The sequence below is a fragment of the Mustela putorius genome, unplaced genomic scaffold (genome assembly GCF_011764305.1).
Source record: "Mustela putorius furo isolate JIRA1106 unplaced genomic scaffold, ASM1176430v1.1 tig00004039_pilon_pilon_pilon, whole genome shotgun sequence".
In the NCBI taxonomy this organism is placed as follows: domain Eukaryota; kingdom Metazoa; phylum Chordata; class Mammalia; order Carnivora; family Mustelidae; genus Mustela; species Mustela putorius.
The window spans coordinates 437,171-452,145 of NW_025422174.1; the positions used below are offsets into that span (position 1 = coordinate 437,171).

The 14,975-nt window shown below is 54.6% G+C and overlaps 2 protein-coding genes across 7 annotated transcripts; both read left to right on the forward strand.

The window, feature by feature from the left end:
* Positions 1 to 5,705: 5,705 nt before the first annotated feature.
* VKORC1 (vitamin K epoxide reductase complex subunit 1) lies at positions 5,706 to 8,162 on the forward strand. 2 transcript variants are annotated; one of them, XM_045072644.1, is made up of 3 exons: positions 5,815 to 6,071; positions 7,094 to 7,203; positions 7,704 to 8,162. In XM_045072644.1, the coding sequence occupies exons 1-3, from the start codon at positions 5,899 to 5,901 to the stop codon at positions 7,910 to 7,912; spliced, it is 492 nt and encodes a 163-aa protein (XP_044928579.1). In that variant the 5' UTR covers positions 5,815 to 5,898; the 3' UTR covers positions 7,913 to 8,162. The 2 variants fall into 2 exon arrangements, with proteins under 2 accessions (XP_044928580.1, XP_044928579.1); XM_045072645.1 differs by lacking the exon at positions 7,094 to 7,203 and having other exon boundaries at positions 5,706 to 6,071; positions 7,704 to 7,809.
* Positions 8,163 to 8,349: 187 nt separating this feature from the next.
* Positions 8,350 to 14,536, forward strand: PRSS53 (serine protease 53). Of its 5 annotated transcripts, XM_004773836.3 has the most exons (11): positions 8,350 to 9,788; positions 10,693 to 10,713; positions 10,794 to 10,956; positions 11,291 to 11,556; positions 11,686 to 11,840; positions 12,001 to 12,220; positions 12,992 to 13,142; positions 13,228 to 13,472; positions 13,554 to 13,699; positions 13,911 to 14,133; positions 14,403 to 14,536. In XM_004773836.3, the coding sequence occupies exons 1-11, from the start codon at positions 9,731 to 9,733 to the stop codon at positions 14,420 to 14,422; spliced, it is 1,668 nt and encodes a 555-aa protein (XP_004773893.2). In that variant the 5' UTR covers positions 8,350 to 9,730; the 3' UTR covers positions 14,423 to 14,536. The 5 variants fall into 5 exon arrangements, with proteins under 5 accessions (XP_004773893.2, XP_044928576.1, XP_004773891.2 ...); XM_045072641.1 differs by having other exon boundaries at positions 8,350 to 10,500; positions 11,291 to 11,840; XM_004773834.3 differs by having other exon boundaries at positions 11,291 to 11,840.
* The last annotated feature ends 439 nt before the right edge of the window (positions 14,537 to 14,975 follow it).

Here is a 14,975-nt window from a genome sequence, read left to right on the forward strand (position 1 = left end):
ACCCAGTAGGGAGCCTGCTTCTCTCTGCCCTCTCCCACTTGGGCTCGCTCTCTCCTTCTCGCAGATCACATTTTAATAAAATAAAATGTAACACCAGAGCATGAATATGTGTCTGCTTTCCTGATTTATCCCAAGCTCCTAACCCAATCTCGGGCACATAACATGGGCTCCATAAACATTTGTTAGATCATGTTCTCCTGAAGGATTTTGATAGATTCCTGCCTCAAGTTGAGGTCTTTTATCCATCTCGAGTTTATCTTTGTGTATGGTGTAAGAAAATAGTCAAGTTTCATTCTTCTATACATAGCTGTCCAATTTTCCCAGCACCGTTTATTGAAGAGACCGTCTTTTTTCCACTGGATATTTTTTCCTGCGTTGTCGAAAATTATTTGACCACAGAGTTGAGGGTCCATATCTGGGCTCTCTACTCTGCTCCACTGGTCTATGTGTCTGTTTTTGTGTCAGTACTGTGCTGTCTTGGTGATCACAGCTTTGTAGTAAAGCTTGGAATTGGGCAATGTGATGTCCCCGGTTTTGTTTTTCTTTTTGAACCTTTCCTTAGCAATTCAGGGTCTCTTCTGGTTCCATACAAATTTTAGAATTGTTTGTTCCAGCTCTTTGAAAAATGCTTGGTGGAATTTTGATCAGGATGGCATTGAAAGTATAGATTGCTCTATGCAGTATAAACATTTTAACAATGTTTATTCCTCCAATCCGTGAGCATGGAGTGCTTTTCCATCTTTTTCTGTCTTCTTCAATTTCTTTTATGAGTGTTCTGTAGTTCCTTGAGTACAGATCCTTTATCTCTTTGGTTAGCTTTATTCCAAGGTATCTTGTGGTTCTCGGTGTTATAGTAAATGAAATCTATTCTCGAATTTCCCTTTCTGTGTTTTTCTTGTTAGTGCATAAGAAAGCAACTGATTTCTGTACATTGATTTTGTATCCTGTCACATTACTGAATTGCTGTATGAGTTCTGATAGTTTGGGGGTGGAGTCTTTTGGGTTCTCCTTGTAAAGTGCCATGTCATCTGCAAAGAGAAAGAGTTTAACTTCTTCTTTGCCCATTTGAATATCTTTTCTTTCTTTTTGTTGTCTGATTGCTGTTGCTAGGACTTCTTGTACTACTTTGAACAACAGTGGTGAGAGTTGGCATCCTTGTCGTGTTCCTGATCTCAAAGGAAATGCTTGTCAGTTTTTCCCCTGTTGAGAATGATATTTGCTGTGGGCTTATCATACGTAGATTTTATACAGTTGAGGAATGTTCCCTCTATCCCTGTACTTTGAAGCATTTTAATCAGGAACGGATGCTGTATCTTGTCAAATGCTTGTTCTGCAGTAATTGAGAGGATGATGTGGTTCTTCTCTCTTCTCTTATTGATTTGTTCTATAACATTGATTGATTTTGAGAATGTTGAACCACCCTTGCGTCTCAGGGATAAATCCCACCTGGTCATGGTGGATAATCTTTTTAATGTGCTGTTGGATCCTATTAGCTAGGATCTTGTTGAGAATCTTGGCATCCATATTCATCAGGAATATTGGTCTGAAATTCTCCTTTTTGTCGGGGTCTTTGCCTGGCTTGGGGATCAGGGTAATGCTGGCTTCATAGATAGAGTCTGGAAGTTTTCCTTCTGTTTCTTTCTTTCTTTCTTTTTTATTTTTATTTTTTGAAACAGCTTCAGGAGAATATGTATTATTTCTTCTTTGAATGTTTAGTAGAATTCCCCAGGGAATCTGTCAGGTCCTAGGCTCTTGTTTTTTTTTTTTTTTTTTTTTTTTTTTTTTTTTTTTTTTTTTTGGAGGTTTTTGATCACTGCTTCAATCTCGTTACTAGATATCGGTCTATTCAGGTTGTCAATTTCTTCCTGATTCAGTTGGAAGTTTATAGGTTTCCAGGAATGCATATATTTCTTCTAGGTTGCTTAACTTACTGGCATATAACTGTTGATAATAATTTCTGATGATTGTTTCTATTTCCTTGGTGTTGGTTGTGATCTCTCCCCTTACATTCATAATTTTATTAATTTGTGTCCTCTCTCTTTTCTTTTGAATTGGTTTGGCCAATGGTTTATCGATCTTATTGATTCTGTCAAAGAACCAGCTTCTAGTTTCGTTGATGTTTTCTACTGTATCTCTAGTTTCTAACTCATTGATCTCTGCTCTAATCTTGATTATTTCCCTTCTTGTGCACGGGGTTGGCTTAATTTGTTGTTTGTTTTCACTTTTGAAAGAGTCACTTTGATTGTGATGCAGAGAATCAGTCTGTGGATGAGAGACAGGGGTACCTGGGAGACCAATGAGGAGACTACTGCATTTATCTGGGCAGGAGGTGAAGGTAGCCTGGACCAGGGTAGTGGTCTGCACAGATTACAGGGATTGAGAGAGTAATGGTGGAGGAGTGGCTTGGGTGGTTGGGAAAGCCCGAAGAGGAACAGGTTTGGGGAAGTTTAAGGAGCTCCTTTTGGGACGCATGGCATTGCATCTGAATGGCCTGGGAGGCATCCAGGTGGTGATGTCCAAGAGGTGATCCTACAATGGGGTTTGGAACCAGGAGAAAGATCTAGGCTTAGGGCAGAGGTTGGAAGCTGTGACCTGGAGGGAGTAAGAAAAGACAGAGGAGAAATAATGCCTTCCCATGTGGTAGTTTGTATTTCCAGAAATGGTCCACCCCACATGAACGTCTCAGAATATGACTTTGACACTTCTCAAATCAAGAGACGGAGTCCTGTGTTCCTCCCCTTGGAACAGAGGAGGCTTGTGTTACAGTGGAAGAGATACATGTGACTTTTAAAAATTTTTATTTTTAAGTGATCTCTATGCTCAACATAGGGCTCAAACTTACAACCCCAAGATCAAGAGTCACATTCTCCACCAACTGAGCTGGGACACTACCATGTAACTTTTAAAGCTACATCATAAGAGATGATACAGCTTCCCCCTCGCTCCCTGAAGCACTTGTCCTAGAATCCAGAGCTGCCTTGCTAAGCAAGCAGTCTGACTGTCCAGTATTCATCATCTATGGCCGTGTAGCAGATTACTCCCAGAGCATCGCAGTGCTCAAAACAATAAACCTTTGGTATCTCATAGTTTCTTTGGGTCAGGGATCTGGAAGCAGCTAAGCTAGGTGGTTCTGGCTCAGGATTTCTCACGAAGTTCCAGTCAAGATGTTGACTAAAACTACAGGCATCTAAAGGCTTGACTGGTGCTGGAGAATCCAATTCCATGGTGGCTCTCCCACATGCCTAACAAGGTCATGCTGGTTGTTGGCAAAAAGCCTCAGTTCCTTACTAAGTGGTCCATTCCCTAGGGCTGCCTGAGTGTCCTCATAACATCACTACTGGCTTCACACAGAGCCAGTGATCTAAGAAGGAGCAAGATGGAAGCCACAATATCTTTATGACCTACCATGAACATGACACACCATAATTTCTGGACTAGCTTATGGGCCCAGGTTGGCCCCTATCTAGTGTGGAAAGAGACTACACACTGAATGATATGAATACTAGAAAACGGAAATCCTTTAGGACAATTTTCAAAGTTGACTATTGTAGCCTGGAGACTGCCATGCTGTGAGAAAGCCCAGACTAGTCCCTACAGAGAGACTACATGGATCCTGAGACTACAAGAGAAGGAGAAAGAATCGCTACATTAGCCCTCAGCTACTTCAATCTCCCATTGTTCCAGCATTAGCCATCACTGGACTGCAACTATGGGACCCAGGATTCTGAGCCAAAATTCTCTTCCCAAATTCCCAACCTATAAAATCTGTAAGAGAAAATAAAATGACCATTTTTGTTTCACGCCATTCTTTGTTGAGATGATTTGTTGACCAGCAGTATGTGCTCAACAATTCCCACCTTCTGGTATTCACACCACTCTGCAGTATCTTCCAGCACTGCCTAGGGCTAATGTGACCCCACAGGATACTGGAGACAAGACATAGGACTAAGGTACCATAACAAGTTATCACAAATTTAGTGGCTTAAAGCAACATAAATCTGTTCTCTTACAGTTCTGCAGTTCAGAAGCCCGACAAGGCTCTCACTGGGCTAAAATCAAGATCTCAATAGTTCCTTTCCAGACACTTTGGGGGCAGAATCCATTTCCTTGCCTTTCCTTCTTCTAGAGGCCACCCCACATTCCTCAGTTCATGGCCCCCTTCTTCCATCTTCAAAGCCAGCACCGCTGCATTCTCTCTGTACCTTCCTTCCACAGTCACACCTCCCTCTGACTCTCCTCTGCTGCTGCTTCTCATTTTCCCCCTGCCCCTGTTCACTTTTAAGTGATTATATTGGTTCCACAGGATAATCTGTTTTAAAGCCAGCAGATTCGTAACCTTAATTCCATCTGCAGTCGTAATGCCTCTTTGCCATGGAAACTCACACATGCATAGGTCGCTGGTGATGAGGGAGCAGGAGGCTGGCTGAGGACACAGCAAAAGCTGGCGCCTTGCACCCCCTCTTCTCCCGCTCCCCTCCATATGTGTGGCATTCCTCAGGCACCCATGACTGCCATAAAACGATAAATGGTTAACTTGCAGGGATCGCAATCCTGCAGAACAGGAATCTCCCTTGCTCTACAAGATGTCCTAGAGACCTGAACAGGGAGGTTACCTTATCAATAGCACAAATTTCCAGAGGCAAATAACTCTTGGTTCCTGAAGCCCTAATGTCCCCCTCCCACCATAAACTGGAGGAGACTGGGGTAGAAGGGAATGTAAATGATAGCCAGATCATAATGCCCCACCAAGAATCCCCCAATTATCTTGATGTTAGTGCCTGACCTAAAGATGACATTGATCAAGCCATCAGGGCAAGGACTCCCCCCGGCACCTTGTAGGCCCTCCCTAACATGTGAGAACTCTGTTGAAATCTCCCATCCCTTCACCACCTCCCCCCAAACGTGGGGTATATAACATGCCTACCCTCACAACCCGGGGCAGCAGCTCTTCCTGCCCACGGGTCCTGTCCCCGTGCTTTAATAAACCACCATTTTGCACCAACGACGTCTTAAGAATTCTTTCTTTAGTCGTCGGCTCCGAACCTCCTCACCCCACGGAACCTGACTTAGGTTCTGGGACTTCATCACTGGGATTAAAATGGGCATCTTTGGGGGCCATTATTCTGGGGACCATGCCGCCTGAAAGAATGGGTTTGAGAAGGAGCATGCACAGAGAGAGGAGCCAGAAGGAGAGTGAAATGTCACAGAATCCAGAGAAAAAGAATTCCTGTGCAGGAGTGACTGCCACTGTTGGAGGTCAAGCACTGTTCATGCACCATACCCAGTGTGGAGCTGGGAATTTAGGGGCAAGAGGGAGAGGGGCGGGGGGGGGGGGGGGGGGGGGGCTGGCCTGCAGGCGGCGCTGATGAGATAGAAGGGAAAAGCTGAGCAAGACAGGACGATTGGAGACAGAGTCCTAATAGTATCCGAAATAATAATTTCAGTGAAAATGCTGGGTTTTGATCGGATCGCAGTATTCTCTGGGCTCCCTGGTCCGCCGGTCCCTAGTCCCCGGATGTTCCAAAGTGTGGCACAGCGTCAACGCTGCACGGTGAGCCGCATTAATGCATTAATAGAATTTTAAAACTCGGAGACTCCATTTCCCTCAAGGCATTGCGGCCACTCCGACTACAACTCCCATGATGCCCGGCAGGCCGCGCGCTCCCGCCATTCCCCGGGTCCCTAACCTGGTTTTCCCAGCCCAGCCTCCCTCCCCGGTTTCCTCCCCGGCCACGCCCATCAAAGCCGCAGGAACAACCAATGGGATCAGGGAGTGCGAGGCCAGGAAGGCCAATCGCCCCGTCCGAGGGGGGGAGAAGGCGTGGCCACATCCTGTCCTGCCCCCAGCGCCGTGGCCGGCTGCCTGCGGGTTAGGGCCTCCGGGCGGGATCGGAGGACATGGGCGCTCCCTGGGGGAACCCCGGATGGGCGCGGCTGGCGCTGTGCCTCGCGGGTCTGGGGCTCTCCCTCTACGCGCTGCACGTGAAGGCGGCGCGCGCCCGGGACCGGGATTACCGCGCGCTCTGCGACGTGGGCGCGGCCGTCAGCTGTTCGCGCGTCTTCTCCTCCAGGTGCGCCCGGGAGCGGAGGGCTCGCGGGGCCGGGCTGCTGGTCCGGGGTCGTCCGGGGCCGGGCTGCTCGTCCGGGGTCGTCCGGGGCCGGGCTGCTGGTCCGGGGTCGTCCGGGGCCGGGCTGCTCGTCCGGGGTCGTCCGGGGCCGGGCTGCTGGTCCGGGGTCGTCCGGGGCCGGGCTGCTGGTCCGGGGTCGTCCGGGGCCGGGCTGCTGGTCCGGGGTCGTCCGGGGCCGGGCTGCTCGTCCGGGGGTCGTCGGGGCCGGGCTGCTGGTCCGGGGTCGTCCGGGGCCGGGCTGCTCGTCCTGGGGCCGGGTTGCCGGCGGCTTCTGGAGTTTGGGATCGGACGCTTGGGGGCGGGGCTGCTCCAGGGGGCATCGCCTGGGGAGACCCGGTTCCTAGAGAGGAGTGTGGGGCCTCGGGCGGGGGCCGGGTGGTGCGGGTAGTGCTGGGCACTGCGGTGGTTCTGGGGAGTGGCACAGAGATCCGGATGCCAAGAAATAACCGTAACCACGTAGAAGGGGGGCATGGGTGAGCGTCTGGGGACCGGTGATGGGCTTGAGGTCTTGGGGATGGCCGTGACTCGGGTAAAGTGGCCAGCTCTGACGGTGCTTGAGGGCCTGGGGTTGACAGCATACAGAAGAGGGGAGTGGGCGGGAAGGAGCTGGAGATTAGAGGTCCAGGGCGGAGAGATTCTGCACCTGATTCCCAGGAAAGCAAGGTCAACCGTTCTACCTACCTGGCCATCTTAAGAATTACCGAAGGCCTAGGATGAAAAGAGGGGCATATGGTGGAGCCCTGGCCAGCCCTGGCCGGGGGTAGGGAACACAGGGGCGGGGACAGGGAGTCCCGACGTAGCCAAAGGAAGGGTAGCCAGGAGTTCATCGACCCTTGGACTCAGGAGGGCGTGGGGGAGGGAAGGGGAAGTACAACCTAGGTGGCTTTTTGGAAATCACCCCTCCAGACAGGACAGGGCCAAGGCACTGGATTGCCACTCCTAACCGGGGTCCTGCCCTCCACCAGGTGGGGCCGGGGCTTCGGGCTGGTGGAACCTGTGCTCGGCGAGGACAGCATCCTCAATCAATCCAATAGCATATTCGGGTGCATCTTCTACACTTTACAGCTGTTGTTAGGTGAGTGACCCCGCCCCTTCCCTGCAGGCTCCACCTCTTCCTGATGGGCCCCTCCCCCTTGGCCCGCCCAGGCCCATCCCTCGCAATCTCCGCAACCCAGACAGCCTAGAGCCCGACGCACATCAGCGAGCCCCCTGGAGGGGGCAGGAACTCCCAAGTCTTTCACTTGGTTAAGGTCCTCTCAGAGCCAGAAGGGCCCTTAAAGACCTCCTAGGTCTCACTCCACTTTGTGGGAAAGACTCAGGAGTTACACTCGGGGGGACTCCAAGGCCGGCATCTCTTTCATCACATGCAGAGCTCAACAGGGACATTCGCCATTTGGTTTCTAGGGCTCAATGAACAAATAGGAGAACCAAGGCCTTGGTGAGGCCCATCTAGTCTCTCACTTTAGAGACTCTTCCCAAGCAGATCCTGAGGTCTGGGTGGTACCCTGAAGTCAAGGCAGTGTTCTAGAGATGGCCAGTCCCTGAAGCCCTGCCTGAGCCTTGTCTGCCTTGCAGGTTGCCTCCGGACCCGCTGGGCATCTATCCTGCTGGTGCTGAGTTCCCTGGTGTCTCTTGTCGGTTCTGTCTACCTGGCCTGGATCCTGTTCTTCATACTCTATGATTTCTGCATCGTTTGCATCACTACCTATGCCATCAATGTGGGCCTGCTGGTGCTCAGCTTCCGGAAGGTCCGGGAACCGCAGGGCAAGGTCAAGGGGCACTGAGCCCTCACCCAAGCCAGGCTGACGTCACGCTCTGCCTTGGCATGGGAGCCTTCCCTAGGGGGGCCCATGTCTGGGTCCTTAGAAGTCTGCAGCCTTACCCCACCATACTCCCACGCAGGACAATGGACCAAATGTGCCACATTCTTTCCTCCACGCCAGTGCCTCTGGCTCTGTCCCCAAGGGCTGGGTTCCAAAGCTTCTGCCATTGCACAAAAAGGGAAGGTTCTGAGCAATAAAATTTCTTAAATGATCTGGCTAAGTCTGAGCCATCTGTCTGTGAGGGACCCTAGTGTTGGGCCTCCCCCAGTCTTGTCTCCTCTGGATTGGAAGCAAATGAGTCAGAGGGAGAGTGTAGGGCATGCCTGGAAAGGATGGTTGGTCCCTTCTCCAGTGTATGGAGTTGGTAAGACTTTGGGCGCCATCAGCCCCACCTCCAAAAACAGGCTGGCAGCTTGCCCTTGCTGCCCAATGGAGGGTTTCTCTTCTGGGGTACCAAGCACACACTAGCAGGGGCAAACCTACCTTTCTCCTTCTGTGCGTGCTAGCCGGGAAGTTCTTCCTGTGGTCCAACCTTCACCCCTCCAGATGCCTTATCTACCACCCCACGCCAGTCTTGGCCACCCTGAGGACCAGGAACACATTTTGAGTATTTCTGTCTTAGTTTTCCTAATATGTACTAAGCACCTATCCACATGCTAAGCACTGCATAAGAACATGACATATTCTGGGTGGCTCAGTGGGTTAAGGCTTCTGCCTTCAGCTCGGGTCATGGTCTCAGGATCCTGGGATCGAGCCCCGAGTAGGGCTCTCTGCTCAGTGGGGAGCCTGCTTCCTCCTTTCTCTCTGCCTGCCTTTCTACTTGTGATCTCTGTCTATGAAGTAAATAAATAAAAATCTTTTTTTAAAAAGAACATATGTTAACTCCTCTAACCCTTACATATCCAATTGTACGAGGTAGATGTTCTTACCCTATCTTGATGAGGAAACTGTGATACAGAGAGGGTAAGTAATTTACCTAAGACCACACAGCTGGCGCCAGGGAGGGGGTTAAGGGCCCCTGGGGATTCAGATCCACTGGGGCCGTGTGGCTCATGTCTGCCCTTACCACAGCTGCCTGTGTTGGGGGTCAGGGTTCCTGAGTAGTTTGGGCTGGCCTGAATTAGAAGTGGGGAGGAGAAAACGGGTGCCCCCTGAGTGTTCCTCCTTCCCAACTGAGTCTTCCATCACCTGCCAGAAGGGTGGGCGCCTCTGTAACCTTAGTCCCTGGGAAGGTGGCAGAGAGGTCCACCTCGCTGCAGCGAGGGACAGAGAGTCCTGGGCCTGCACACGCGGCCTCTGAAGCAAGGTGGGAGAAGGTACGGGAGACCATCTGCTCGTGGGCCTGGGGAGAGCTAGGGAGGCCGAAACATCCCGACCTCTGCCAGTGCCCCTCCCAGTTCCCAGTTCCCCATTCCCAGAGGACAGCCTCCACACTGGGAGCAAGTCTTCTCTGTGTCAGACTCTGGCCCAAGCATTTTCACTTTCAGCAATTCTGAGTCCACAGACAGGCTACTTGTCCAAGGTCACTTAGGCAATAACTGGGGGAATGAGGATTTGAACCCATGCAGTCTGGCCATGGTGGAGCCCCACGGAGGGGTGAAGAGCCCAGGGTAACATAGTCACAGGCTCAGAGCTAGGAGCTGCAGGCTCCCTTCCAGCCGGAGGAAAAGCAAGGACGCCTGACTCTTAGCCAGCCGGGGGCGGAGCAGAGGTGGAGCTACGGAGACCCAGGTGGCCTCTGAAAACCCGAGCAGAGGCGGCAGAGTGCCCTGGAGCAGCATGCAGCAGAGCTGGGGGCCAGCACTGCTCATCCTGGCAGCAGTGGTCCTCGTGGAGGGTGAGCCACCGCGGGTGAGCGGGCAGGGGAGTGGTGTGGCGGGCCCCCCGCTGTCCCAGCAGGCTTGCAGCTCGGGGGGCGTGAGGGTGAGAGCCCGTGGGGCGACAGTCGGCCGGTGCTGGTGTGACCGCGTCTGCCTGCGGAGCAGCTGCCTCCGTCAGAACAGGTGGGATTTTCCCCGGCCAGATGACGGTCTGTGTCTGCTGTCGCTGAGCCTGTGCGTGTACCCTGCGCCCCTCTCTGCCTCTCTCCTTCTCTGCTTCCAGAACGACCTTCAGCAGGCTCTGGGAGCCCTCGGGCTCTGTGTCCTCATCTGTCTGTCCCATCCCTCCTGGCCTCTCCCGGCCCAGATACCGATGTGCCTGTGATGGGAAAGAGGCAGGGCGGGGGATCCTTTGGTAGAGTTTCTGGCGGATTCTGGAAAGGTGGGGGGGGACTCTGAGTCGTCAGAACAGGGGTGGGGTGAGTCTTCTCCATCTCCTGGTGCCCTCCCCAACTTGGACATGATGTCTGCCTCTAATCCTTCCTCTTAGGCATCACGGCTGAGGGCACAATTAAGCTAATGCTCCCCACATATGCAGGCCGCCTCCCTGACTCAGTGGCGGGGGCTGGAGTTGGGGGTTCGGAAGCCTGGAGGAGGCTGAACCCTGGCCCTCCTCCACGGGCCTAGGAGTGCTGAGCACAGCTGAAGGAGGAGAATTAATTACTGAGTGTAAGCTCTGAATAGGTTCCAATAAAAGCTGTTTCCTGACCTCATATATTTTCATTCTGGGAGAGGCTGGGGAGGTAGCTGCACAGTCATAGGCAAGGATCCAGGGCCAGTCCCCCAAAACGTCTGTCTTCCACCAAGGCTGGGCCGGGCAGGTAAGGTTCCCTCAAGTCTCACCCCTGTCTCTTTTCGCAGGTCTTCAAGCAGCTCGGCCCGGTAAGCTCTGGGGACACGGGCTCAGGCCTGTGGGGACAGGGGCCTTCAGTCAGTCTGACCTGCGCCCCTCCCCTTTACAGTTTGTGGGCAGCGTGGCCCTGGCCCCCCTGAGCCTCAGGAGGGCATCACAGTATCTGGCGAGTGGCCATGGCAAGCGAGTGTGAGGCGGCAGGGGGTCCACCTCTGCAGCGGGACCCTGGTGGCAGATACCTGGGTCCTCACTGCTGCGCACTGCTTTGAAAAGTGAGTCCTGGCTGGGGTCAAGCAGTTTCTGGCCTTTGGGGGGGCGTGGGTGCTATGTCCCCAAGCTCCATAAAACTGACCCACGCTGTGCCCCTAGAGTAACACGGTGCCATGTCCTGAGAGCAGGCCATGTGCTAGGCACACATTATCAGGTTAATCTGCACCGTTCGTGCTGGAAGGCTTAGAAGCAAGCAAATGGAGGGTGGGCAAGGGGAGGACCCGGCTTAAGGCTCCAGGCTGACTTCTGTCCGTCCTTCCCCTACCCGTGCTGTCTCTCATGGTGTCACTGTCCCCTCTTGGGTTCAGTGCCCCAGCTTTATCCCTCCCCTTCCAGGGCAGCAATGACAGAACTCAACTCCTGGTCAGTTGTCCTGGGTTCTCTGCAACGTGAGGGGCTGAGCCCAGGGGCCGAGGCGGTGGGGGTGACAGCTCTGCAGCTGCCAAGGGCCTATAACCACTACAGCCAGGGCTCGGACTTGGCCCTGCTGCGGCTCGCCCGGCCCACGGCCCGCACACCCCTCTGCCTGCCCCAGCCCACCCATCGCTTCCCTTTCGGGACCTCCTGCTGGGCCACAGGCTGGGATCAGGACACCAATGGTGGTAAGTGCCGGCCCGGCCTGAAGCCCGGAGGGGCACTGTGCTCGCCCCCCAGGGTCACACAGCCTCAGCTGCCGACCGTCTCTCTGCGCCACCTCCCTTGCTCCCCACCAAGCCCCTTTCTTCTGGCAGCTCCCAGGACTCTGCGGAATCTGCGCCTGCGTCTAATCAGCCGCCCTACCTGTAACTGTCTCTACAACCGGCTGCACCAGCGGCTGCTGGCCAGCCCAGCTCGACCTGGGATGCTGTGTGGGGGTGCCCAGCCTGGGGTGCAGGGTCCCTGTCAGGTCTGATGGGGGAGATGAGGGAGGGGAACAGAAGGGGAAGGGGCCTAGCCCCGGGCTCGGGGCTCCGTTCCTAAGGACAGGTGGACGTGCCACTGTTAGAGGGGGTCTGCCTGTGGCTGGGGCTCAAGTGTCCACCCTTGACTCCCTTGCCTGGCTCCAGGGAGATTCTGGGGGCCCCGTGCTGTGCCGTGAGCCTGATGGACACTGGGTTCAGGCTGGGATCATCAGCTTTGCATCAAGCTGTGCCCAAGAAGACACCCCTGTGCTGCTGACCAGCACGGCTGCTCACAGCTCCTGGCTGCGCGCTCGAGCTCAGGGGGCGGCCTTCCTGTCCCAGAACCCGGGGACCCCGGAGATGAGCGACGAGGACAGCTGTGTAGGTATGAGCGAGGGGCGTCGGGAGTGGGACAGGTGGGGACAACCGGGCCTGGCTAAGGGCCTCTGGGGAGCAGATAGAAGCATCGTGAGCCAGTGTCAGCTCAGAACAGAGAACTGGGACAAGGCACTCACACACTGCCAGGGGCGAATTAGGTGGCTTTTAAGAGCCCTTTCAGCCCTTAAGAGAGGAACAGCCCCACTGAGGGCTGAGAGGCATACATACCCAAGAACTCCGTGCGTTTGGAGCTTAGGTAAGAAGAGGGACCTGAGGTCTAACATAAGGTGGTGGGAGTAAGCTCCAAGTTTCTAAGCAGGGAACCAGGAAGATGGGGCAGGGCAGGGCTCCCACTCAAAATTTACCATGACCCTGGGACGCCAGGCTGACTAACATGCAAAAGAGTTCCTAGGGCGGAAGCTGTGTCTTGATGGTGAGAGGAGTACTAGTGAGCCGGCAATTCTGGGGCCAGTCCCAGCCCTGGGGGTGCAGACAGGTGGCGCGGAGTATGATGAGCTTGGCCGCTCCCCCTAGACCATCAGGGTTTAAAAGCTTGGGCCCTGGCTTTTGAGTCTCAAGTTGGCTCCCTGCCTGTGGTTACTGAGTTCAAAAGTCACTTAACCTCGCTGGGACTTGGTTACTTTGGTAATGAGGGTAACAACATCCAGCTTAAAAGCAGATCGCGAGGATCTGAGGTTAGAGGGAAGCGCTTAGCGCAGGGCCAGACATGCGGCGCGCACTTCGCAAGAAGCCGGCGAGGTCATCCCTTCTGTTCCAGCCTGTGGGTCCTTGAGGAGAGGCGGCCCCCAGGCAGGAGCCCCCTCCCCATGGCCCTGGGACGCCAGGCTGATGCACCGGGGGAAGCTGGCCTGTGGAGGAGCCCTGGTGTCGGAGGAGGTGGTGCTGACGGCCGCCCACTGCTTCATCGGGTGAGCCCGGTCTCTCTTGCTTTCGTGCCCCGTGCCCTTGCCGGCAGCCCTGCCACCCGTGGCTGTCAATGCTGCCTCTGCTCAGGCGCCAGACCCCAGGAGAATGGAGCGTCGGGCTGGGGTCCGGACTGGAGGAGCGGGGCCTGAAGCAGCTCACCCTGCATGGGGCCTACACCCACCCAGAGGGGGGCTACGATGTAGCCCTCCTGTTGCTGGCCCAACCCGTGACACTGGGCCCCAGCCTTCGGCCGCTCTGCCTGCCCTATTCTGACCACCACCTGCCTGATGGGGAACGCGGATGGGTCCTGGGGCTGCCCCGCCCAGAAACAGGTACGTAGGACAGGCCCGCCAGCAGCTGTCCATCCAGCCTAGAGGCTGCTGGGCAGCTGGGTCTTGTCCCCTGCCCTACAGGCACCAGCTCCCCTCAGACAGTGCCTGTGACCCTCTTGGGACCCAGGGCCTGTAGCCGGCTGCGCACAACTCTCGGGAGCGACAGTGCCCCCATTCTGCCAGGCATGGTGTGTTCCAGTGTCGTGGGTGAGCCGCCCCGCTGTGAGGTAAGCCCCGGTCCCCCAGACCTTACCCCCCAGAGGGCTGACAGCTTTACTCTAATTCATGAACGGACCTTAGCCAGGATTGGCCTCCAGACTTGCCTCTCCCTCGAAATTGGGTCTTTCTGTGGACCAGCTCCCAAACGGCCAGAGCCTCAGCCCCCACAGTTGCCTAGGGAGAAGAGAAAGTCACCCACTGTCACCTGAACCCTGACAGGGCCTGTCTGGGGCACCACTGGTGCACGAGGTGAGGGGCACATGGTTCCTGGCTGGGCTACACAGCTTTGGAGATGCCTGCCAGGGCCCCGCGAGCCCTGCAGTGTTTGTGGCGCTTCCCGCCTATGAGAACTGGGTCAGCAGCTTGGACTGGCAGGTCTACTTTGCGGAGGAGCCGGAGCCCGAGCCCGAGGCCGAGACTGGAAGCTGCTCAGCCAACACAAGTATGTGGCCCTAGGGCCTCTCTGCTGACACTTCTCTCTCTAGATGCCTGCTCTCTCCACCTGGGAAGTATCAGTTCTGGCCCACCTCGAGCTGCCCTGGGTGGGGCCATGGGCATAACACTGGTTCTTCATCACTGTGCCTGGGAGCAGGCCTCCCAACTTCTTCAAACCTGCATTTTCTTATCAGTCCTGGGGCTTAAATAGTACCTTCCAGGGAGGGAGGGAGAGGATCTCGGATGAGGTCCACCCTGCTCTCCTTCCTCTGACAGGCAAACCAGCCAGCTGTTGACAGGTGGCTCTGGGATGCTGCTGCAGACACAGTCAGACAATTTCTGAGTCACCACCCATGTCCCTCTCCTGAAGTCCCTGCCTGCACAGGATTCCAGGCACCAGGGCAGGCCCACCAGTCCCGTGAGCTCAGCGCTGGAGCCCTCCTGGACCGGCGGCTGCCCTCACTCCCAACCCCTGCAGGACAGGGAGATGTCGCCTGCAGGATGCTCCCCGACACACTCAGCCCTGCTGTCCGGTGCAGGCGTCCCCAGCCTTCCCTATTCTTCAGACCCAGATAGGATCACACCAGTCACTTACTTTGAAAATTCGAGGTTTTTTTTGGGGGGGGGGGCAATTTGCCTTTTTTTTTTTTTTCTAAACTTAAATAAATTGTTACAAAATAGACTTTAGAAAATAAGTTACAAATTGTAGTAAAGGCTCCCCTTCCACAGGCAACATTCCCGCCTGTGGCTCTCTGATTCTGCCTCTCCCTGGCGTTGGAATCTGGCTGGTAACGGTGGCCCCCATTTGTGGCAGAGCCTGGCACCGGATTTCTTGCAGGGCTCGTCACA